Below are 25,656 nucleotides of genomic sequence, written 5' to 3' on the forward strand. Positions count from 1 at the left end.
TGGGGCTCGGGCTCCACGGCTCCATTCAAGACACAGGTGTCAGAGGCTCTGTGCTGGTTTGTGTATTTATGTCTCCCTGAAAAAGCCATGTTCTTTAACGCAATCCTGAGAGAGCAGACTATATTAGTGTTATGTTGGAAACTTTTGATTGTTTCCGTGGAACTGTGACTAGTAACACTTTGATTAGGGTGTGACCTGTTGATGATGGGATTATTTCCATGGAGGTGTGCCCCCCCCCACTCAGATGGGTATCGATTAGTTTACTGGAGCCCTATAAGAGCTCAGAGCTGCTGCAGCCAAGAGGGACATTTTGAAGACAGCCATGGAAAGTGCTTTTGCTAGCGCTGGTTTGCCTGGGAGAAACTAAGAGAACACCCCCAGATGCCTAGAGAGGAACGTCCTGGGAGAAAGCCATTCTGAAATCAGAACCCCGGGGCAGACGGCAGCCACGTGCCTTCCGAGCTGACGTTTTCTGGATGCCATCGGTGTCCTCCAGTGCAGGTGCCCTACTGTGATACCTCTGTGTGTACATTTTCACAGCCATGAGACTGTAACTTTGTAACCAAATAACCCCTTTACAGACGCCAACCCATTTCTGGTATTTTGCATGATGGCAGCATCAGCAAACCAGAACAGGCACCAGAACTTACTCTTCACCGGACCCAGCCATTCCCTCCCTGTCTCTGAAAGAACACGATCCTGTTCTATTTCTCTGCCTCAACTAAGGACATTTCTCTAACACAAATACGGTCAATCTGGCTAGTCACGACTCTGTCTGAAATAACTGAAAAAGAATTCATGCATATGAGATTTCTGTTTCATTTTATAAAAAGATTTTAGGAAAAAATTAGATATATATATTAAGGAACATTCACAATTCAAAATTCTTTAAATTTCCTTCTTTTAACACATTCTGAAAAGAAGAAAATGTCATGTTAATTTCTGGGTTAAATTTAAATACCTAAAATATTTTCCATATTACATGAGGTCAAGAAAAACGTCACAGCCAGAGTAATTTATTTTAAAATAGAAACATACATACGTTAAGCTTTAAAACAATCAAAATTTTAAACAAAAGAGGGAAAAGTCATTTGGCCCCAGAGAGCCGAGTGAACGAGCCTTCACAGGCAACTGAAATGCACTCGGGCACCGGCTCCCGCCCGACAGGAGCCGCCCCACCGCCTCCCGGGACCCCGGCACCCTGCGGCTGAGGGCACGCTGCAGGGAGGGGCGCAGCTCTGCCCGCCCAGCGCTCCGCACCCAGCACCGCCACACGGCACGAGGGATGGCACCCGCCGGGCAGCTCTGGGAGGTGACGGGGCCGGCCTGTCCTGGGGCGCTCCCAAGTGCTGGCAGCCCCTCCAAACACACGTAAGGGACACGGGGAGAGCTGCGTGAGGAACCCTCACGACGGTTTTGGCAGAAGATGTAGCCGTCCAGGAAACGCCACCCAAAGCTTCCAAAAATACTCAATGGACAATCAAAACTTGTTCTTCGCCATAAGAAGAATCAGGAGTGAAGGGCAGCGGCTGGTGGCGTCCCGAGGCCCCTCCACGTCGGCTGGTGCCTAGTCCGCGTGGGCTTTCCACCTGGGCGTCTCCTCGTAAGACTCTCCGAACTCGTTCACTCTGCTCTTGTCCACAGGGTAAAGCCTGCAACGACACGGACCCAGAGTTACTCCTGAAAGCCACGCGGGGCCTCCACTTTGTTCTTGTCTTTTTTAGGAGGAGTAAATGGTGCTCGATTCCTTTTGCAATAAGCGGCCACGTGAAGCAAGTCCATAACTTAAAAGCCGAGTTGCCAACAAGCTTTACTGCCCCCACACCCAGGAGGTGCTCTAGGGGCCCGTCTCTTTCCCTCTGCTGACGCTCACTAGCAGTCTGGCCAGCAGAGGACAGGGGACAGTGGCGTCGGCAGCAGGGGCGGTCTGGGGGGCATTCAGGGAGCTCCCACCTGAGGGAACTGTTCCAGGAACGTCTCAGCACTCAAGTGATCCGGGAACGGGCTGGGGCTTACAGCAGCGTTATAGACTCAAGCATTTTGAAAAAGGTTACTTTATCCTCACAGACACCCCCAGAGGGCCCTACTGTCATTAGCCCTAGTTACAGATGAAGAAACTGAGGCATGAGGAGGCTGAAGGGCCTGTCTACAGGGACACGGGGTGTGTGGCTCGGAGCCCTGTTCTGCAAAGTAACGGTATCAGCTTTGAAAGCTGACCTGCTTCCTCACGAAAAGCCCCGGGGCCTTGGAGAAACGGCTGTTTCCAGCGGAGCTGGGAATGTCCCAAATAGCGTGAACGCTACAGAGAGAGCAGGAGCATTCGAGAGCCCTGGGGCAGGTGAGAGGGTCCCAGGGGCCCGAGCTGGGGCTGCTAGAACGTCCCAGGACCAGGGACCGCACTGGACGCAGCTCACAGCTCCCTGGGGGACAGGAGAACAAGGGGCCTAGAGCCCAGCCCCGGTCCTGCCACGCTGTGGGGTGGCCCCCAGAGCCGAGCAGTGGGCGCGGGGAGGGGATTCTCCTCCACCAGCGCCAAGCAGGGATGGGGCAGACACCTAAGGACATCAGGGATGAGGCCCCCGCCAGGGAGGGGCATGGCTGCACGCGCCCGCGCTCGCCAGGAAGAGCAGGACATGGAGCCTGTGCGGACTATGGGAGGCTTAGGAGCCACCGTGGGCCTCATCCAGATCCCAATCCAAGGAAAACCCCCAATTTCCTAAGGGGATGCCGCGGAGCCTGGATGCCAACTGTACAAGGGCGCTGAGGGGGCACAGCATGGTCCTGCAGTGCCAGGACAGTCTTTCCGTTCAGAGACAGGCACCGAGAGGAGCTGGGTGATCCGGGGTCTGGAATTTAATTCAGAATAGAGCAGGGGTGTAGGGGCAGACAGGGAAGCCCGTCCTGACCTTGGGAGTGGGTCGCGTCTATCGCCTCCACTGCCAGTGTGCGGGAGACTTCCTATAACAAACAGGAAGAACATCCACGGGATGATCCCCCGAGAAGCTGCCCGGGACAGAAAGTTCTGGATGCAGACTGCCCTGCCTGGGCCCAGGCTGCCGTGCTACAAGAGCGCAGGAACGGGGTGCAGTCCCCATGCCCCTGAAGGGCGAGGAGAGGCGGCCCCCACACTCCACCCTCCCTGGGGGGACTCAGTGTAACGACATCCACAGCCGCCCCCTCCCAGGACCCCCAAGGAACCCAGGCAGGGCCCACAGAGGGGAGGCTCCGCCGGAGGTGAGTGTCCTGGCCCTGTAGATGGGCTCACTTCGGAGGCTGTGTGAGCAAAAGGTGCCTCTCCCGCCTTATCGAGTCCACAGCCCGCGGCCCGGGGAAGGTGTGCAGTGGGGGGCCTTCCTGGGGAGGAGCAAAGGCCTGCTCTACAGACCAGAGGACAGAGGGGACATGAGCAGCGAGAGGGAGGGTCAATCCCTGGTCCCAGTGCCTTAGCAGCAGCTGCTGGGGGGACACTCGTCCCATCCCCCCTCTGCATGCAGGACACAGGACCCGGGTCAGGGAGCTGAGAGCCCGGCAGGAGGCCCCGAGACTCTCTCCATTATTCCACCCCTCACCCCCCATGAGGAAAGGCCCACCCCCAGGAGGGCCCCCAGACCCCAGGGGCTCCTTCCCACGGGGCCAGCACAGCAGCCAGGAAAACGACAGGCGCGGGGGGCTGGGATGGTGCGAGCCTACATATTTTGAAAACCCACGCTACAGGGCCTAAAGGCTTTTCCTCAACCCTCTTCCTGAGGACTGCAACCTGGGGGGCTGCCATGAAGTGACAAGGGGGTTTATGTGGTGTGACAAATGCCCCCAGTGAGCCCGCTCTCGGTGAGGCGATGCCCGCTCCTACACTGGGGGGGCCCAGATGCAGGCCTGAGACGGCCGGTGAAGAACTGCGGAGGGCTGGCCCCAAAGCTGCATGTCCACGGGCTCCCTAAGCTGGTGACAAGCACACACCTTTGATTCTCAACAACCACTTGTCAGATGCTTGTGAAAAACGGGGCGCTATCTAACAAGGAAGCACCGTCTCTGTGCTCTGCTGAGCACTGGCCTATGAACAATACGTAAGCACTGCAAGCAGAAACACACACTTAGAGGGTTAGTGAGGTTTCAATTCATAAAAATAAACACGTCTGAACCACGAACAGAAAACAAGGAGCAGGTACAACCCCTTGCCAATCGTGCCAAAGCGACTGAGACGGTTTTAGGCAACACACATCACCAGCCTCCTGCAAATGTTCTTTCTCCCAAATGAGTACAGGGCACCTACACAAACAGGCAAACCATTCAATAGCAGCAGCACATTTTTAAAGAGTAAAGGGAAGATGGAAGATGGCGGCATAGAGAAGAGTGGAAGTTAGTTCCCCTGGAGCAACTAATAAACAACCAGGAACAACTAGTAAATGATCTGGAATAACTGCTGGGGGATGACCGTAACTGTCCACTCATCACACACCAGCCTGGATTGGGGGGAATGCCCGAGATCACAGCATGAAATCTGTGAGTAAAAACCGCAGATCCAAGCCGGGAGCCCCCTCCCCCCCCAATGGCCCGAACTGCAAAGCCTCACTGCGATAGACAGCAGCACTCTCTGAACAAGCAAACATTCCTCAGCCCAGCTCCAACTGGGGTTTTAATTGGCAAACGTGGACTTCTCAATGCAAGCTGCAAATCCCCAACAAGCAGACAGAGGCTTTTAGTGACGACTGACCTTGAAGATGCAGGGGACTTCTCTGTCCCAGGAGGGGAGCCCAGAGGACCACGTGCTGTCTCTGGCTGGCAGGTGAAACTGGGGGCCATGGAGTGGCCCTGAAAGGGGGCTTTCTGTCCCTTTTTCTCTCTCTCAACCTGAGTGGCTCAGTGGAGAAAGCTGCAGCCATTTTCAGTTCGCAGCTCTGACCCAGACAAAGGTGGAGACAGCAGAGTCAGAGAGACAAAGAGGCTATTTAAATGCAAATGAAAACTCCCTGTGAGGTGTATCTTCCCTAAGAGGAAAGAGGTGGTGCCCAGCTCTACTACCTGCCTTCCAAGAACCAGATCCCAGAGCCTGGGGGAAAACAGCCAAGGGCCACACCTCCTTACATCAGTCTGGAGCTACAGGCTGACAGGTGCCACCTGCTGGGCAGGTTAGGAAAAGCACAGAGACTTGAGGCATCACAGAGTGTGTCAATCTTCTAAGACACATTCTCAGGGAAACTGGATACTGAATATTATTTCTTCTGGGACCTGAGCTTGTTCTGGTCTGGGAAAACCTGACTGGGGTAGCCAAGGAAACCAGATGCCTAGACAATAGAAAACTACAACCTACACTAAGAACAAATGACGATATGGCCCAGTCAAAGGAACAAACTTACACTTCAACTAATGCTAAATCAATTAAAAAAGTTTAGGGAAGATATGGCAAGAGATGAAGGCTATAAAAAAAACACTGGGCGTACATGAGGTAGAAATCAAAAGTTTGAAAAAACAACTGGTAAAATCTATGGAAATGAAAGGCACAACACAAGGACGAAAGACACAATGGAGACATACAACAGCAGATCTCAAGAGGCAGAAGAAAACACTCAGGAACTGGAGATCAAGACACCTGAAATCCCATACACAAAAGGACGGATAGGGAAAAGAATGGAAAAATATGAGCAACGTCTCAGGAAATTGAATGACAACATGAAACGCAAAAATGTATGTGTCATGGGTGTCCCAGAAGGAGAAGAGAAGGGAAAGGGGGCAGAAGCAATAATAAAGGAACTAATCAATGAAAATTTCCCATCTCTTATGAAAGACATAAAATTACAGATCCAAGAAGCACAGCATACCTGAAATACAATAGATCTGAGTAGGCCTATGCCAAGATACTTCATAATCAGATTATCAAACGTCAAAGACAAAGAGAATCTTGAAAGCAGCTAGAGAAGAGCGATCCATCACATACAAAGGAAGCTTGAAAAGACTATGTGCAGATTTCTCAGCAGAAACCAGGGAGGCAAGGGAAGTGGGGTGATATATTTAAGATACTGAAAGAGAAAAACTGCCAACCAAGATTCCTATATCCAGCAAAACTGTCCTTCGAATATGAGGGAGAGTTGAAAATATTCTCTGACAAACAGGCAATGAGAGAGTTTGTGAACAAGATACCTGCTCTACAGGAAATACTAAAGGGAACACTACAGACAGATAGGAAAAGACAGGAGTGAGAGGTTTGGAACACAATTTTGGGTGATGGCAGCACAGCAATGTAAGTACACTGAACAAAGATAACTATGAATATGGTTGAAAGAGGTAGGTTAGGAGCATGCAGGACACCAAAAGGAAAGAGGAAAGATAAAGACTGGGACTGTATAACTCAGTGAAACCCAGCGTGTTCAACAGTTGTTATAAGATGTACAAATAAGTTTTATCATGAGGGAGAACAAATGAATATCAACCTTGCAAGTTCTGAAAAATAGGAAGGTATTGGGGAAAAATACAACCAATGTAAACTAGAGACTATAATTAACAGAAACATTGTGTTATGCTTCCTTTAACGTAACAAAGGCAAAATACCAAGGCTAAATGCACATAAGAGGGGGGCATAAGGGAGTGGTATGGGACTGTTGACATTGGTGATGTTGTCTGACTCTTTAGTTTAATGCTATCTTCCCTTTTGTTGCTCCTGTCATGGTTTTTTTTTTTTTTTCCCTCTTTTTTTTTTTTTTTTTTGTCTACCTTCTTTGACTGTTCCTCCTGCTTTGTGGAAGAAATGGAGATGTCCTTATATAGACAGTGGTGAGGGTGGTGAACACATAAATATGTGACTATACAGGGAACCATCGATTGTTTACTTAGGATGGAATGTACATGTGTGAACAAAACCATCTTAAAAAAAATGGGGTGATGAAAACTTGAGGGCAGTATATTGAGTGAAGTAAGTCAGACACATAAGGACAATTATTGCAGGGTCTCGCTGATATGAACTAATTATAATATGTAAACTCATAGACATGAAATACAAGTTACCAGGATATAGAACGAGGCTAAAGAATGGGAGCAGTTGCTTATTATGAAAAGAATGTTCAACTAGGTTGAACTTAAATGTTTGGAAATGGACAGAGATGCCAGTATCATGTTGTGAGAATAACCAACAGTGCTGAATGGTGTATGAATGAGGTGGAAAGGGGACACTCAGAGTCACATATGTCACCAGAAGGAAAGTTGGAGGTTAAAAGATGGGAATGTATAAAACAGTGAATCTTGTGGTGGGCAATGGCCATGATTAACTATTCAAATATTAGAACTCTCTTTCATAAACCAGAACAAATGAATGATACTATAACAAGAAGCTAGTAATAGAGACGCATTTAGGGGATAAATATACCTATTGCAAACTACATACTACAGTTAGTAGTATTTAACATTCTTTCATCAACAGTAACAAATGTACTATACCAAAACTATGAATCAATAACGGAGAGGGGTGGTTGAGGGTATGAGAGGATTTGAGTTTCCTTTTTTTGTCTTTATTTCTTTTCAGGAGTAATGAAAATGTTCTAAAAATTGACAAAAAATTAATTGTGGTGATGGATGCACAGCTATATGATGGTACCGGGGGCAACTGATTGTACACTTTGGATCTCTGGATAATTGTATAACATGTGAACAATCACAATTAAGAAGAAGAAGAAAAAAAAAAAAAAAAAAAGACCTCAAAAGCAGAAGGAGCACCTACCATCTTTGGTACAGGTAAACAAGGAACACCACGTCGTCCCGGAAGCAGGCCAGCCGGTGTGACGTTGGCATGGTGATGATGAAGGCGAAGACGTCGTCGATGAAGGTATTGAAAGCCTGGGGGGCCAAAGGGGAAGGAGGGTGAGGCCCAGGGCCAAGTCTGCACGGCTGTCACCTGCAGCAGCAAATGGCTTCGTAGCCAACTTAGTACTTGCCAATGGGAAATGACTCCCCAGAGCCACAGAGAGAAGCAGAAATAAGCAAAGGAGGAGCACTCTGGCATTGAAAGTCACACGAGGCAGGCTCTGCTGCTGGCCGCAGCCCCCCGCCCGGGTGCCCCCACGCAGAGGGAGTGATGGGGGATGGGTGGGGGGACCCCGCACTCAGCTCGCAGGAGAACATGAGCAAGAGCAGTGACCTGACAGACCAACTTCTTCCTCCTGCTCGGAACATGGGATTTTGCTTCATAAAACTGGAAAACATGTTAACTCAGTTTCCAGAAAATAACTTCTGATTCAAAACAGATCAAACGTACTTGAACAAGCACTGGGAGGCCCCATTATCCCAACTCTGATTGATGTAGGGGTTCCCAGGACTCGCCAAGAAGCTTCTAGAATCAGCCTCGACACCTAGGAAGCTCCAGCGGACTGCCTGCGTGCGTAACAGGAACGAGCACTTCGTTTTAATTTTATTTATCATGCGTCAGAGCAAGAAGAACCCCCTTCCTATTCGCCCGAGGCGCGGTGCCAGCACTGCTGAGGTTTGGTAAGTGCCTTAAGTGTGGGGGGAGTAAAATGGCTCGCCAGTGCGGACACGGCACGGCTGTGCCACCCCCAGGGATTTCCAGCACACGTCAACACGCGTCTTCTCTGAAGAATGCCTTCTTCCCTACTCATAAACATGTAAGTTGCAGAAGGTTTGGAAGACGTGGTCACACGCACAGGGCGCCATGGCCCGGATACATCGCACTCCTCGGTGGACCCCCCAAGAATGTGCAGAGTGGAGACCTGACGTACTGCAACTGGCTCCCACCCCAGGAATACGTATTTCACGTTACTAAACAACCTCCTATGAAGCTACTGTCCTGGGTACGGAAAGGTCTCTAGGGCTACACCTTCACAAACTCCCGCAGACACCCACAGGGGTCCAGGCCTCCTGCTGTCGTGAAACCCCCTTCACACCGACGTCTCAGCAAATCCAGTGCCTTCTCCTTGGCATCGGCTCCCAGATCCAGAACCATGTGGTCAAGGGACGCTTGTTTTTTGATACATATTACCAAGAAGTCCCGTGGCTTTTAACAGACTGTTACCGTGACAACCAGAAAGCCACAGTCTTTGAAAATTACAACGCCTTTTTCACATTTTCAAAGAAGACTGAACACTCTTCAACAAAAATGACAGGATACCAAAGAATTTTGGACCAAGTGACCCCTTGCCCTTGTGTTCGCTTGGAAAGGGCCCGTTTCATCCCCCGCTGCTCAGCCCCACTCACCTTGTAGGTGAACGCCTTCCAGGGCAGGTGTGCCACCGACTTCATCTGCAAGGCAAGCAGGCACAGGTTATTTGGGGGGGCGCCTGCCACCGCCTCAGGCAGCAGCCATGAAGGAAAACGGGGAGCCACAGGCTGAATGAGGGCAGGTGCACCCACTTACCTTGTAGTTCACAAAGAGCTGGGGAAGCATGAAGAGAAAGCCGAAGGCATACACCCCTGAGGAGACAACAAGCAGCATGTGTAGAGGACAGCCAAACGAGAACCTCCAAACGTCACAAGGAAATAGCTAACATCCTGGTAACTTCAAAGACTCAGTGTCTACACAAGGTGGCTTTCTGGCAGGTAAATTCACTCACAGTCAAGAATAACACCAGAGAGCAAAATCCTCTTTAACAGTCAACCTAACTCTGCCCATGGGCAAGCGGGTGCTGGAGGAAGGTCCTGCCTGGGGGCTGCAGGGGCCGAGCGGGGAGGCTGGCTGGAGGTACGCGTGGGAACCCCACCACGAGCCCACGGCTCTGCATCAGCCTGTTCTGCTATGAGATGTGCAGCTGCCCAAAGAGGACAGAAAGTAGTAGTTAGGGTCGACTTGGCGGGGTAGGAGGGATGCCCGCAGCAGCCGGTGCAGCCCAGTGTGTCAATCACACAAGAGGGGAAGGGACAGACGGCAGCGCCACCCCTGGGAACTGGCAGCGAGTCCGTGTGTCCTCTTGGCTGGCTCTGCCATCGCAGGACACACACACAATACCACACGCCACGCTCCGGGTTCTGGTCTCCGCGAGTGCCCCAGGACGGTGCCACTTCAATGAAGGAGGCACGTCCAGCAGGCACCAGGCCAGACCTCAGAGAGGGGCTCCTGGGGCTCACTCGGACAAGCAGCTTGGGATGCTGGTCACAACGGGTCACAGGGGTGCAGTCCCTGCTGCCAATCCTGATACTGAAATGGGAGAAAACCACCTACTCACCGTTGACGAAGCTGTTGATTAACCAAGAGTACCAACTAAAATGGAAAAAAAAAGAATTTTAACCTTCTGGAAAGCCTAATTTCATACATCATTTAACATTTGTGTTAAACTGACTATGGACAATTCTTTCATGACCAGCCTTTTGGAAACATCCATCAGCTCTCGTGGCAGCCAGGGAAGGAGAGAAGGCCCCTTGGCAAGAGGGGGTGCCTGGAAACTGGGGATGTGTTGGGAGCGCCTCCTTAAATCCCAGGGCGGCCTGGCCCCTCTGCCCAGCGAGCCCTCCTGGTTGAGAGGCCTGCAGTCGGCCGTCCCAGTGGCATGGGCAGGTCAGAGGCTGAGGCCTAAAGGCGTGGCGTGGACAATTTTTCTCCTATGAGAATTTCATTAAGATTGAAAATCACAAGTTTTACGTGTCTAAGCTGAAAAGCCGCCCAACCTTGTTGATGGCCCTGCCACCAGCCTGGGCATCCTCCTCCCAGCCGCCGGAAGTTCACGTCCCTCTTGGACGCCCCTGGAACACAGCAGCTACATGCTTTGTTGTCCACTTTTTCCTTTTTCAAGTTCCAACCGATTTCTTTTCTAAAACCCAATGAGTGGCAGGGGAAATGCCCGCATTTCTCAGGTTGGAAGATCCCAGACGTATGCACTGTGTGGGGGGCGGGGAGAGTAGCTGAGTGCCGGCTGGCGCTGGGTGCCCAGGCTCCCTGGGACCCCATGGCTTCGAGTCAGATCTGCCGCTCACCAGCCGCCTCCTGGCTGAGCACCGGCCGCCCTCGCAGCTACCTGAGCTAGGCTATGTTACAGAGAAGGGAACCGAGGCACAGAGGGGCTGCCTCCCCCCAAGTCCCACAGGCAACAGTAGGTAGCAAGCTGACCCCCCAGCCCCCCAGCTCCCGAGGGTGCTTCCCTGCCAGGGAGACCCCGGCCTGAACTCCACGAGCCCGTCCGCCTGGACAGCCCCGCCCGCCTCCTACCTCTTATACTTGATGTTGAGGAGCGAGTAGACGGCACCCCCAATGCAGAGAGGGTAGAGTAAGTAAGACAAGTACTTCATGGCCTGCAGGAAACAAAGTTGATTGCCACTTAAATGTTCCCAACATCAAACCTCAGTCAATGTAGTCCATGAAACCAATTGACAACAATAAAAAATTCTCCAGTGAATACCACAATGGAAAGACATTTGAATCATCTTAAGAAACCCCTAGGATTATGTATGAAAATGCCTTCTAAATAATGTGTAGTTACATCACTAATCTATCCTGACTTAAATTTATTATAATCTCAATAAAAATTGCAGTGCAAACTCATGTCCATGAAAGTAAAAAATAAAAGTATCACTTTGCAGGAAATGCTGTATCAAACCAAATTCAAAATTCCACAACCCAGACAGCAGCTGGGAAGAGAAGACAGTGGGTGCACCCCCAGAGGCTCCCGTGGGCGCACCGCTGCCCTGTCGCCACAGTGAGCAGCGGGGCGTGGGGGGCCTGCCTGCGTGGCTGACATCGTGTCACAACAAAGGAAACTCTTTCCCAAGGCAAGGGGTGGCGGAGGGGTGGTCCCACCCACAAGGCCAGGGGAGCAGGAGCACCCCTGCAGCCCCCCGCCCCGAGTCTGCCACCTGAGCCAGGGTGCCCACTCTGGGGGTCATGGTCACGGCTGCGTCTCCGCCCAGCGTGACACAGCAAGGGGGCTGCTTTCATTTGCACACACACGTGCCCTCCCTTCACTCCCACCTGTACCTGAGTGTCGTACTCCTCAGTCTTCCTTTCAGATTCACTGCAGCTGCCAAACTGTTTCCAAAGTCAATAAGGTAAGTGGTTAATCCATGGGATCAAGGACTAATGGCGGCTGGCTACACGTTACAGACCCAGAGACGTTCGTGGCTGTGCAAGCGGAGACCTCCCCAAACAGCTGGAGGCTGACCCCGACACGCCTGTGCCCTGTGTCCAGCAGGGTGGGGGGCTGAGACCCCGCAGCTGACGCCTGCCGGGCGAAGGGAGACACACTTCTCTTCACCCTCAAAGGACTCCCAGTGGGTGCAACACAGGACCCCGAGGGCAGACAACTGCGAGGGGAGGTGCTCGGCCCCTTCAGTTCAGGTGGCCTCTGCCTTCGCGGGCCCCGGGGTACCCCCACACCCCAAACCAGGTGCTCTGTGTGGGCAAGGCCTCGCTGATGAACAGGAGGCCCCATTCACTGTGTGACAGTCACATTTTCTTAGTTTTCACAGTGAAAACACTTGCTTTGAAACCTGTTCTTTTTGCACTGCTCTGAGTTTGGGCAAATACCAATTTAACAGTGGCCTCAACAGGCGTCACCAGAACACACCACATTGTACCTTCTAAATTTTCTGTCCTTGATTGACTTAGAAATGGGAAAACGAGCCGTAAAATTCTGAGCTTCCTACCCAATGAAGGTGTATCGCGCCTGCAACTGTAAGGCGTATCACGTGTACAATTAGACATCCCAGACCGTGACACTGAATTCTCGGCCCTAACTGCCTAGCACACTTATCGCCATCCAGCATGGGATTCAACTACAGCCTCGGAGGGGAGGCCACCTCATCCCGGGATCCGGCTGTGGGTGTCCACTTGGCAGCCTAGGTCCCTCCTCTCCTGCAGTGCTCCGTCAGTCATGGAAGGGTAACTAACTGCTTTAAATGGAGTCGAGACCAGGTCCTAGTGGTTGGGGAGTGCTTGGGTGAGGGGACGAGGCGCTGGCTGCGAGCAGAAAGCCAGCGGTGACTCTAGAGAGGGGCTGTGTCAGCAGACGGAGAAAAGAGCCTTCAGGCACGATGGCCTGTCTGCCCACCAAGCCCTGGCAGGCCCATTATTCCCCTGTAAGCCATGAGGGCAACAAGCAGATCAAACAACGCTGCCCACCAGGGGGTGCAAGCAGATGTAAGACAAGACGAGAGGGCGAGACGGCGGGTCCAACTGGCAGGCCAGGAGGAGAGGAGAGATGGAGAGAGGGCACAGAGGCCTCAGGGAGGAGCAGGTGGGGTGGCTGCAACCGAGAACTTTACCTGAAATACAGGTCTAAGGCCTCTCCAACCAATGGTCATTTTCAATGCCTTTTTCACCTTCCACACCTGAGGGGAGAAGGGGAAAATGTGTCAGTCCAAGATTCCAAGAGCAGAGATGCCACAATCGGACACTGGGCACACCACGGAGATACCTCGGTGTCCGTGGTCCCTTCCCCAGCCCCGTGCACCCAAGCACCCGAGCAAAGAAACCACCCACAGCCCTGAGAGCCTGTCCCTGGTCGTCGGCCCCTTTCCTCAGCGTCCACTCTCGGACCTCTCAGGACAGACGAGGGCGGCTCCCCTGGGCTCTGCCAGATGCCACATGGACAGTGTCCTGTGTGGAAGGCCAGGACGAGGCCCAAATCTCCACGAGGGACATCCTCAGGGGGCCACCCTGGTCTCCCTACCCATCCTCCACTCACCCCTAATCCCCAATTCCCAACGTCATCCTTCAGGGTCTGGGGTCCAGCTGCCCAGCACCCCCCCAGCCAGGGCAGGGTCACATGATGCTGAGGGCCTCTGGTCACGCCGCCCACATGGTGAGCAGAATGCCTCTCCTCTCCCCCTGCCTCCCACCGCCCTGGGAGGTCCCCCAACACATCCTGCCTGACAGAGCCCTCTCGTTGGGCCTGGCTGACGGTAGGAAACAAGGCCTGGCAGAGGCCGTGTCTTCTGCTCTTGGCTGTTAAAAGCTGGTACAGCGGCTGCACAGGCACCGCATTGAGAGACTGTTCTGAGCAAAGGCCAGGCACATTCCACGGAGCCCGGAGTGCGCCAAGGACCGCCCCCCACCAGCCCCGCTCACCTCGATGGCCGCCCCAATGCCGGCAGGGACCAGCACCAGCAGGCTCGTCTGCTCGTCCAGCAGGAAGAGGAAGACCACGACGGTGCTGAAGCAGCGCCAGAGCACTAGGGGACAGGGGCAGGCGCTCGAGCCCAGCACAGCTGCCCGCCCACGGCCGCCCACACCTGAGCCCCGGAGCTGTGGCCCCACCTCACCCTGAACCAGAGACTCCAACCCCAGCCGACTTACGGAGAACAGCAGGTTTTCCAAACCCACACAGGGCATTTTAAGAGGGGAAAGAATGCAAAATAGGCCAAAGATGGTGCCTTTCCTCACTACTGGGTACCGTCAACAGAAGGGGCAGAGAACTGAAGGCCCACGGAGAATGCATTTTGAGACAAAAGAAGTATCTGTTTTAAAAAAGCATCTTGGAGTTAAAGGGCTAAACTTGAAAGGGCAGCTTTCTCATGACTCCAAATGCAGGCATTTTCATTTCTGCCGTGAATTCTGTGAGCGGCTCAGCCAGTGCTGCACACCTGCTGGGGTCTCAGTCTCCGCCGACCTCAGTTTCTCCAGCTACAAGCTGCTGACCCTGACAGCCCCTAAAGCTACTTGCTCTCCACAGCAACCAGGGACCAACACAAAATTCCACTTTCAACACCTAGACGTGCAGGGAGGGGGCCCCACCCATGGCCCTCGATGCTCACCCCCACCCCCACATTCACACACACCCACACTCACACACACCTCCACACAAACTTTAAAGTATCTTCCCGTTCGTCCACGTCAACTCATTTTAAAAAACAACAGACCCACTGGAAGCCATGGGGGCAAGAAGGCAGTGGGTGACATATTTTAATTACTGAAAACAAAAAACTGCCAACCAAGAATTCTGTACCCAGTAAGACTGTCTTTCAAAAACAAGGGAGGAATTAAGATATTCCCAGTTAAACAAAGCATAAAATGTAGTGACAAACCAATGGCTTTAGACTTACGATGTATAAATACATAATTGTGACCAGAACCACATAAAGGTGGAGGGACAGAGGGGCACAGGAAGAGTTTGTGTTTGCTTCTTAAGTTGCTGAGTTGGTTTCAAAGCAAACGAGACTGTCACAGATTAAGATGTTAGCACAGAGAAAACGTACAGGTGAGTGGCAGCCCGCAGAGAAGACGTGGGGTACAGGTCACGGGTGGGGCGGGGCACGGGCAGGGGACGCAGTGCGCGCAGGGTCTGTCTGGGGGGTGGGCCCAGGGTGCCAGAGCGTGGAAGGTGAGCCTGCGGCACCGCCAATGGACGGCCTGCTTGGGGGGGCTATGTCATACACAGGAAAAACTCTAAAGAGGCAATGACAACTATGTCCACCACATGACAGTGGGTGGCCTCTGAGAATGGAGGAGAAAGGGCTTAGATGACAGAAATGGAACCCCAGAAAGAAACAGCCTACAGAGCGTGAGCTTTCTATCAATGTCAAGTTCCTTGACCTTGGGACCTGCACTTAAGGTGGCTGCGTGAGTGAATATCCTTGCTCACAAGAAAGCACACATGGGAGTACTAAGTATTCAAGGAGTATGACGTGGGCAACATGCTCTCAAGTTTTCAGAAAATAGACAAATGATATGGCAAAGATGGCAAAATGTTTAAACTGGTAGACCTGGGTGTCGGGGATGGTAGTGGTTGGAGTTCTCTGTACAGAGATTGTATTATTTTTGAGTAAGTTTGAAATGATTTCAAAATAAGAAGTTTAACAAGTTTACACGACTGAACATGGCAACCTTCCACTTCTATAATGACGTGTAATCTGCATTAGTAAACACACAAACCTGCAGAGAAAAAACCATGAAGAAAAGTACTCCCTGAAAAGGATGGTGACTTCTACTTACCTAGATTCTAACTTTATACCTGTATCTGTACCAATTCTATGGCAAACATAATTTTCTTTCACAAGTCGTACTTTTCTCTAAAAATGTTACTTAAAAAATCCTTGCACTTGTTCCTGCCCTTCCGCCTTCCGCGGACAGTGCTCAGCGCACACGGTGTGGAGCTCGCGTAGCAAACGCACCTTTGCACGAGTCTCCCCGGGGGAGGCAGGTGCAGTCAGGGCGGCACAGGCCAGGTCTCAGGGTCTCCAGAGGGGCGGAAAGGGGGCGTGGGAGCCCAGACTTGGGGGAACCCTGCAAACCGAATCACAGCCAAGCCACCTGCTGCCACCCCTTCCACGGTCCCAAGACGCCTGCAGGCCCCTTTCCCTCCTAGGATGCTGGACATGACGGCCAGCAGGACAGGACGGGAGACTTCTGAGACGCCGACGACAGCCAGGCCACCCCAGCTGCCCAGGGCCACCTCCACGGGCAGGTCTTCTCCCCCAGACAAAGAGCCGTCCTCCTCGCTACAGTGCTTGGGGTCACGGACAGGGGCAAGCCAACCCAACACCCAAGGGACACGGAGGGACATGAGAGTTCAATACAGGCCTGTTGGCCTCGGCCCTCCTTTCTCACACCCCACGTCTATTGTGCCCACAAACACACTGATTCTGGCACCTCCCTCCACTCCCGCACCATCCCATGGCCCTTCTGAGAGCATCACAGTAAGCCCCTGCTCAGCCTCAGGGCCACGTGAGCCTTTCCCAGCCCAGGACACTGGTCCCAGACTTGGCTAGTCCCCTGCCCACCCCCGGCTGCCCCACCCAGAGCAGCACCAGCCTCGCCATCACCGGGCTCAGCTTTCTTCTCCTACCTACCCTTGGTACTGCTGGATGTGGCCCCTGCTTGCTTCTTGTCTGCTTTCCCACTGGGGCACCTGCTTGGCACAGGCAGGGCTGGGAGGCTGGGGGGCCATCGCCCAGAACAGACCATGGCACAAGGGGCAATCGGACGAGGGAAACACAAGCAGTAGCATGCACACGCAAGGCCTTTGCTCATTCTGACCTTCCAACCGTCCTAGAAGGCAGGATTATCGTTCCTGATTCACAGGGAGGCGATGGTTCCAGAGTAGTCAGAAGAACTGCCCGGGTCGTGGCCACGGGGCTGCGGCTCTCCCCACCCCTCCCATCTCCAAAGACAGCCTTCCTCCACCAGGATGACCATCCCGTCCACTATCACTGGGGCAGCCCCGAGCTTCAGACTCCACCATTTCTGCCACACAAAGCTTTCCTCTTATTTCCACAAAGTCCTATGATCCATGGGTGCAAGCCACCGATGACGACTAGATAAAAATCTCCAGCGTCTGCCACCGTCATTAGCCAGTGGGAAACGCTGCGAGCACTGGACAGTCTTTGGAAGAGGCCTCGGGCAGGAGGCCTGTAGCAAATGCCAACTCCACAACTGGGGAAAAGGCCAGGGAGGCCCGGGGGAAACCTCGCAGGGGTGGAAGCCAATGGAGCTTGTGGGGAGAGGCAAGGGGTGCAAGGCAAGAAGCATGGGGGGCCCCAGCTGGCTCCTGTGAGGGAGGAGGACGGCTCTGGGGGTCCAGGAGCAGCGCTGCCCCACCCAGAGCAGCAGAGCCCTTCTAAGCTCTGCTGTAGCCAGAAGGACCAGCCGTTCCTGTGATTGCCGAGACGAAGGTAACCATCAAAACGGCTTCTCGAGCCAAGCACAGGGACCCCAGGTTAATGTGTGCCTCTGTCACCAGCATTCACCATTCAGATTCAAGAACTTTGATTCTTAACTATGTCCTTACTGACGCTAGGATATATACAAGGGAACGGGTCAAATGTCCTGAGAATATCTACCTGCTTTGGTGGACATCCCAATCATGCTCTTCTTTTTCTTCCAAAAACTGATGTCGTTTTTAAATGCCAGGAAATCAAAGAGAAGCTGAAAGTAACAGACAATAGAAATTCACAGCCAAAGTTGTTTCTGTCACTTATGTCATCCACATGAGATTGCAGAGTGCTGGGCCTGGATCTCGACACACCTGTCACCTCTCAGATGGGAGCTGGGCCGGGATCTTGATAATGCCCCCTGATGTCTGCCAGACGTGCCCCTAACTCCACCCGTCTTCTCGTGTCTCACCCACCCTGGTCAAGGTCAGGGCCTTGAAGGTTGGGTTTGCAGGAGCCCTTTTTAAAATAAGCATCTTTGACTTGAATCATGGGAAAACACCCACAGGGGCTCCTAATGCTTCCTCTTTCCACTGGAGCCCCTGAGCCTGTATCTCATGCACAATCAGGCCGGCTGGACATCCGTCTCCTCGGGGTACAGTTTCACTTCCTCTGCGATGGTACCCACGGTGTATATGCTTTCAAAGGCAGTGCTAATTCTTACAGATTCCAGCCTTCTATCGAAAAATCATCCTTTAATTCCGTTACAGTTTTGGAGCGTTTTGGCCTGACTGGTGGTCAAGGTCAAAGGAGCTTGGAATTGGCTTCTGCACTAACTCACTGACCTTCACTCTTTCCCCGATCACCCCAGGCCAAATGAGCTCGGCAGCAGCAGCCCCGCAGAGCAGTGGGACACACTCACGTGGAACGCGGCGACAAAGAAGGTCAGGGCCAAGAAATACAAGTTGGTGTCTACAAAAATGCCTTTCACTTCATCAGCATCCTTCTCTGAAAACCCTGCAGAAGAAAAGGAAAACATACACTGTAATGGGAAATGGGCACTTTCAACCTTACCTAAAGCTACAAAGGCATTTCAGAAAGCAGAAGACTGCTTAAATCTTGCGAGCAGTGAAAGCTCACTTAACCAAAACTGCAGCACTTCAACTACTACGTTCACAATAAAGAAAATGTTCCGGTGATCACCAAGTACGTTTTCAAAGAAATAAAATGGAAAACAAGATACTGGCTATCTTTGTGATGAAGATTACGTGAGGGAATCTGCACTACGAGTGCAAAGGCTGTGTGGATTTGAGCCGAGTCAGCCCGGGCTGCACGTCAGCAAGGATGGGGGTCACCCGGCAGCCTGGCGTGCAAGCAGAGCCTCGATGAGGAGGATGGGCAGGCAGGGAAGCCGCTGCCGTGTGCAGACGCACCGAACTGCTGCAGGGAGAGCACCGCGTCCTGCATGTGGATCCAGAAGCGCAGCTTCCCCAGGGAGATCCTGTCGTAGGACACGGTGAGGGGCAGCTCGGTGGTGGAGTGACTGATGACCTGAGCGAGGAGGCGAGAGTCAGATGCTGCCCGCAGAGTGGACACGGCGAGCGCCTCCCAAGGAACGGGGTGGAGTGTGTCTGTGTTTGGAGTGGTGTGCGTGTGTGCTGGCGGGAGTGTGAGTGTGTGTGTGCTGGAGGAATGTGTATGCGTGCGCTGGCAGGTGTGTGTGTGCGCTGGCAGGAGTGTGAGTGTGTGTGTGCTGGAGGAATGTGTATGTGTGCGCTGGCAGGTGTGTGTGTGTGTGTGTGCTGGCAGGGGTGTGAGTGTGTGCTGGCAGGTGTGTGTGTGTGTGTGCCGGCAGGGGTGTGAGTGTATGTGTGCCGGCAGATGCTTGTTGTCTGCCGTGGACAGGTGAGGGCTTGTGGTTGACATGGAGGAAGCAGGAAGAGGTGCGGCTTGGTGGTGGTGCGTCTCAACCCTTGGCCCAGGCTGCATGGTGGACTGGAGGCAGAGGGATCCAGCTAGGCAGGTGCCGGGGCCATGTGGGTCATAGGGCCGTCGTGGGTGAGGACAGTGGGTTCAGAGCTCATCCCAGCCTAACACCCTGAAATGGTGCTTCCCAACACACCACCCTGAAATGGTGCTTCCCAACACACAGAAGGCACCCACCAAGTTTTAGAAATGATGTCAGGAATCATTAACTCCAGAACTGAGGACAGACCCCCAGACCACAGCACGGTCAGTGCAGCAGAGGCCACTGCCAACAGAGACAGTGAGGGGACTCACCATCAGGTCCTTCACCCGACTGCTCAGCTGGTCGATGAAGAGGATGGGGAGGTAGTGCACGGTTTTCCCCAGCTGGATCCTGGGGGATGAGACACGTCTTAGGAATACCTTTAGATGAGGCAAACATGTCCCTGAGGCATCGGATTCACCCAGCTTTCTCCCTGATGCTTCTTAGTCACAGCAATTCCAGGACACAACCTCGTCATGCTAAAGCAGAAGACTTTGACACATATGTGTGAAAGAAGTGCCCCCCACTCACTAAGGGGGCTACAGCGAAGGGCGGGAGGCCATCGACTAGCAGGTGACGGCTGAGTAAACTGTGACAGTCACACGGGCTTATCATTAGCACTGTGAGAAAAAGTGAAGAAAGGAGATAAAACCCAATTTACCTATCTGCTTATAAATGCAAAGATTACACCTGGGAGAAGGTGTGTTTCACACAGTGGCTGCCTCCGGGAAGGAGAAGTGGTTGGGGGGACTTTTCTCTGTATGAACTTTTCATACCTTTTACACTAGGCATGATGTGTTCAAAAGTAAGAATTTAAATTTTTTAAAACAAGGAAAAAACCCCTCCTGACAATAGTAGTCACATAGGCACTACTGAAAATAAAGAAGGAGAATAATTTTCATAATAGGCATTTCTAGATGCCCTGTGATGAGCTAGGAATGGATCTTAAAATAACAACATAGGGCTCCTCAAAGTATGGGTGACACAGCATCACCAGCGGTCAAACACTGTTGCTGTAACAAGTACACTTAGCGAAGTGATACTAAAGTAATGACGAGAAGATCAGTTTTTAGTAAATTTAAATGAGTCAAGCTAAAGGAAATCATGAAGCTGGTACCAGAGGATACAGACATCACCAGGTGTGCAGAGTGATTTAAGTCCACCCACTGCGACCCAGTCGTCCACCTCTCTCCAGTGGAAACTTTTACCAAGAGCAAAGGGAGAACTTTTCCCTCCTGGTCCTCTGGTGAGCACTGCAATTGGTTCACCTGCCAGGGGGCGGCTTTCCAAGGAGGGAGAGGAAGGGGCGGGCGAGCCTGCAAAGCCCCTGCCTCCAGCCCCTCTCCCCCAGCGGAAGTGGGCCTGACCGAGAAGGTGCAGCTGAGCCTGTCCTGTCCCGGCTGGCTTTCAGCATCCCCCAGCACCACTGGGGTAGGGAATGTCCTCCAGAACCCAACCCCACAGCTGGTCCTCGCTCAGGACAGGCGGCACTCACATCTTCATGTACCGGTGCACGTCGGCAGGGAGAGAGGCGCCATCAAAGACAAAGTTGTCCACCATCACATTCAGGGTCAGTCTCGGCCTCCAGTGGGAAACAGGCTCATCCAAGGCAGTGGTCTGCTTCTCCTCGGCTTCGATTTGCTAGGAAACGAAACGAAAGCTGCGTCAGGAACACGGGAGACTGACACTAGGGCAAGGGCAGCAGGCCCGCACTACATTAGGAGCTGACCAGGGGCCGGGGGCAGCTGCCAACTTCCTCCAGACCCTCACTGCACACCCATCACCTCCTTCTTCAGCAATGTCAAAAGTGTGCTGCTTTTGTAACGTGTGGTCACTCATCTCACCAATTACTGTGCTTGAACTCTCAGACCAAGCAGACCCACTCCTCAGGAATTTGACCAGGGCCAAGTGCCCTGTGACATCTGTAGGAGACATCACAGTGTGGAGTTAAAGCGGCACTGCAAGTTGTGATGAGACTGAGCCAAACACGTAAGGCTGTTTGGAAGGAGATGTGTCAACAATCTGACATGAATTCCAAATAAAATTTACTTTGAAAAAGAAACTATGATTGACAGGAAAATCTTATTTAATTTCAGATCTAATCAATCACTTCTAGGAAACAGTATCATTTTATGAACAGTCTAAAGATACAGTTTAACTACAACTTAACACTAACAATGGTTTTCCAAATAGTAATAACTGCATGAATTTCCTTCAGCATTTGCTGTGTTCCTGAGACAGGTCTAACACTTGACATATGTCACCTTATTGAGTCCTCACAAAAGCCCCGTAAGGGAGGGCTGTGACCCTAGGGCTGGGGAGGGGACACCTCCCCAAGGAGACAGAGCAGGTGCAGGGACAGGTTTTAACCCAGAGGCTGTCAGTGGTGAGAGCATGCGCTTGGCTTTCAAAACCTCTTCTTAACCACATGGCAACCCCCTCTCTCTGCACACATGTAATGACTTTACAGATGCTTCCTGAACATCTTTTTTTTTTTTTTTTTTTCCTCTGCTAAGTCATCTCACCTCCTAGTCCACTTGGAAGTACTGGAATTCCCTTGCTGCACCCATGACCTCATTAATCATCATTCATGACATCTCCAGTTTTTTCTTTGTATGTATGATTTTCTATGGATGTACAAAATATAATTTGTCTATCAAGTTCTTTCCAAATTTAAATTAAAATCGTGGAATAAATGCTCAAGTCGCTGTGGGCTGACCCCGGTTGCAGCTGCTGATGGGAAGGCAGGTGGCCTCTGCAGCGGGGTGTGCGCCGGGCATATGCCTGGGGCTGTGGGCAGGGCCTGAGCACGGGTGTGGGTGAAGAGGACAGTCGACTTCTTAGGTGCAAGTGCTGAAGTCACTGATCTGGCAGGAAAATGATCTGCAGATCTGCCAGAAAGCAGGCAGCCAAAAGATAAATTCACCAAAAACGTATGCCAATAGCGTTCACACTGCTTTCCCTCCCAGTGAAAGTCACTGCCGCCCTCACCTCAGCGGTGCCTGTACCGCTAACACGAGAGAGAACAGGCCCACCCTCCCCTACCCCAGCCCCAGCCGGCGAACCAGGGAACTTTACCTGCGTGGCAGACTCCCCAGTGAGAAGACTGATTTCTTCGGGCTTGGGGACCATGTAGGTGGTGAGCGGACTTACTAAGTGCACCTGCTTCCCATCATGCCAAGGCAAAACCCCAGCATGGTGAAGGAAAATGTAGGCATACAGAGTCCCATTATTTCTGGTTTTCTTTGGTACAGAAACATTAACTGTCCTAAAACAGAACAAATTATAACTCCAATCACATAGGTATGATATTCTATGTATATACACAAAACGGGAACTATTTAAATTTTTACAACTCTTCAAGCCAATTAATTTTAGCTTCAAAATACTAAAAACAAAACTCACCTGCCTATGACTTTATTGAAAATGTCTGTATTCATGACCAGTTAATTCTACTAAGTAACACAATCTAAAAGGCACAGAATTTCCTTAAAGCCACAGAAACAAACTCCAGATTCCAGACAAGTTAAAAGCGTAACCAAAGACCCCAATGTGCTTCTTTTACACAAGTGGAAATGCCCAGCAACAGTTCACGAGGGTTGTGTTTTCTCCTTTTTTTAAAGCAAGAGCAGATCAGGCCTTTGGGTGACACCAGCCCAGGCAGCATCATGGGGTGAGAGTGCACAGAGGCTCCGCACGCCAGCGCCCCATGGCCTGTCCCTTCATCGGCACACGCGGCTCAGCCTCCACGCCAGATGCCCAGGCAAACACCAACATCCCACCTGCTTATGACTGCATTCATTCTTCCTCCTCTCTCTTTCTAAAATTTTAAGGCCAAAGAGCTAAGTAATTTCTGTTATCATAAGAAACACAGGAAATCTATGACTCCTCACCATCAAATACAGTGTCTCTTTACAACAGGGTTCTCCAGTGGAGGCCCTGAGAGGCGCTGTGGGGTGTGCTTGTGCAGCGAGGAGCTGGGTTTGCTGCTGGTTCCCCAGCAGTCCCGTGTGATGAACACCCGGAGACAGGGCTGAGCACAGGCACTTAAGGAAGCTGCACCCAGGGAGCTCATTCCTCCATCTCCTCCTCCCAGCCCAGAGTGAGCACGCCAGGAGAAACAGAAAACCTCGCCATCAAACCCAACAACAGGTCCAGCGCCTGGTACAGAGTGGGTAGGACTCACGTCTGTGGAATTAAACTGAATGCATACATTTACAGAACATGTTCTAAAAGTACTGGCAGCTGAAAGAGAATGCACTGCCCACTTCCACCTCATGGAGGCCCAGAGAGGTCAACACCCATCCGGGGAGGCCCAGCAAAAGCCGGCCCACAGGCCTGGGCCTGGCCAAGCACTGCTCATTGGCGCAGACAGCCTCCCTGCCTTACGAACAGCCAGAGGACACTGGTTCCAGCACAAAGTCATGCATTTTAACAACTGCACCACCTGCAACCTCCCAGATAATGGAGAAGCGTAAAGAATTTTGAAAATCATTTTTTAAATTGTACTTGTTGGATGTTTTGAAATTGGGACCATATGTTATATATGACTTTAAAAATCACTGTGTGTGTGGACATCTTTTACACTGTTGCAGCTATTCTAAAGTTACAGTTCACTTAATTACGATTTTCTCTTGATTCTTTCTTCCATCCCCTTCTCTCCTCCCTGACCAGTACCTTAACTACTTCTACTGGGAAAAAACAAGCTGTCACTGTCATGCAACTGTCCCCCCACGTCATCTCACCCCCTTCACAGCACCTGGACCTTTACAAGCTGTCCACGGCTGCTCTGAACCATCAAACTGCACTTAAACGCACCACATGGGAACTTGAGCATAAGCTTGTAGGGTGCGCTCCAGCCACAGCTATTGCTTAGTGACAAATTCACAATCCATTACTTTCAAATAAAACAAAAGTTTGATTGTTTATGTATCACACACAGGTCTCCAGTTAAAATATTTTACCATTTACAAGACAGTACACAGCACTGCTTCTGTAAGGCGACCCTATTATATACATATGCTAACTTTTAAGCAACATAAACAGGTTTCCAAGACTCTTCAGCTCAACATTAGCAGCATTTACCCTACCGCTGGCACTATGTTTCATAACCATACCTTTCAAACTTGGACTCCACATCAAAATCTTCCACGTTCAACACCAGATCGACATTGTTCTCAGCACCAAGGCTGGACCGTGTGGTGGTGTACACACTCAGCTGGAAAGAGAGAAAACAGAATGTTCCTTCAGCAAAGCCCCTGGCAGAAAACATACATCTCAAACAGCTAACTGGGAGGACCAGCTACTAAATAGGAAGACGTTTCATTTCAAATTCAAAAGAAACAGAGACCTGGGCTGTGGCAGGTGACGATGTCTGATAGGCCCGCGGCAAGAACTTCCCGAAGTGAGTGGCTGATAGGGAGGGGATCAGCAAGGGCAGAGGGAAACTGAGTCCCTGGAGCCTCTAAGTGGGGTGGTGCTGCAGCCTGCCCAGGACCACTGTGTAGACAGGGCGTTGAGGAAATGGCTGGAGAGGAGAGCCCCAGCCCAGACCCCGGGTCCCGGCTCCGGGGAGCAGAGCCCCAGCCCTGTCCGGTCCGGCCTAGCCCAGTTACCGTGGCCCAGGAAACGGGGGCCGGCGTGGGGAGCCCGAGGGGGCCGAGCTCGGGCGAGAAGGGGAGCCGAGAGCCCCCGGGACCCCGCCGGCGCTCACCTGCAGTTTGGGCCTCTGCGCTAGGTAGGGCTGGATGCAGTTGCCGTCGCCGGCGCACGGGCGGGTGTAGACGATGCCGTACATGACCCAGCAGGTGTGCACCACGTACACCACGAACACGCCCACCACCAGGCTGGTGAAGGAGCTGCGGCCGCTCCACATGGCGCCCCCGCCGCCGCCCCCCGCCGGGCTGAGGGAGGCGCCGACCCCGGCCCGTCTCCTGCCGCCGGCCCCGCCCGCCGGGCCTGAGGCACGCTCCGGGCGCTGCGCTCACGCGAGAGCCGCTGCGCGCCGTCGCCACCGCCGCGGAGGAACGAACGCGCCGCGCGCCGCGGGCCGCCGGCCACCCTGCATGCTCCCGGCCGCGGACGCCGCCGACCTATCGCCGCGGGATTCGCCCTGCGCTCGCGCCGCCGCTTCC

The 25,656-nt window shown here is 52.3% G+C and overlaps 1 protein-coding gene across 5 annotated transcripts; it reads right to left on the reverse strand.

Moving 5' to 3' along the window:
- Nucleotides 1-988: 988 nt before the first annotated feature.
- Nucleotides 989-25,647, reverse strand: CLPTM1L (CLPTM1 like). Of its 5 annotated transcripts, XM_037799074.1 has the most exons (20): nt 25,236-25,647; nt 24,640-24,740; nt 22,601-22,790; nt 21,018-21,163; nt 19,795-19,873; nt 18,948-19,065; nt 18,437-18,531; nt 17,704-17,788; nt 13,994-14,097; nt 13,189-13,254; nt 11,903-11,953; nt 11,138-11,220; nt 10,600-10,674; nt 10,161-10,195; nt 9,356-9,411; nt 9,196-9,240; nt 8,305-8,355; nt 8,123-8,176; nt 7,706-7,821; nt 989-1,652 (listed from the first exon to the last, which is right to left on the reverse strand). In XM_037799074.1, the coding sequence occupies exons 1-20, from the start codon at nt 25,395-25,397 to the stop codon at nt 1,568-1,570; spliced, it is 1,797 nt and encodes a 598-aa protein (XP_037655002.1). In that variant the 5' UTR covers nt 25,398-25,647; the 3' UTR covers nt 989-1,567. The 5 variants fall into 5 exon arrangements, with proteins under 5 accessions (XP_037655002.1, XP_037655003.1, XP_037655004.1 ...); XM_037799075.1 differs by lacking the exon at nt 8,123-8,176 and having other exon boundaries at nt 8,240-8,355; XM_037799076.1 differs by lacking the exon at nt 10,600-10,674 and having other exon boundaries at nt 25,236-25,645.
- Between the last annotated feature and the right edge of the window lie 9 nt (nt 25,648-25,656).

Source organism: Choloepus didactylus, chromosome 11 (genome assembly GCF_015220235.1).
Source record: "Choloepus didactylus isolate mChoDid1 chromosome 11, mChoDid1.pri, whole genome shotgun sequence".
NCBI classification, from domain to species: Eukaryota; Metazoa; Chordata; class Mammalia; order Pilosa; family Megalonychidae; genus Choloepus; species Choloepus didactylus.

Coding starts and splice junctions, on each gene's coding strand:
- CLPTM1L (XM_037799074.1), bottom strand. CDS start 25,397: ATGTGGAGCGGCCGCAGCTCCTTCACCAGCCTGGTGGTGGGCGTGTTC. Junction 24,741..25,235: donor CGCAGAGGCCCAAACTGCAG/GTGAGCGCCGGC, acceptor CTCTCTTTCCAG/CTGAGTGTGTACACCACCAC. Junction 21,164..22,600: donor CTGGGGAGTCTGCCACGCAG/GTAAAGTTCCCT, acceptor TTCGTTTCCTAG/CAAATCGAAGCCGAGGAGAA.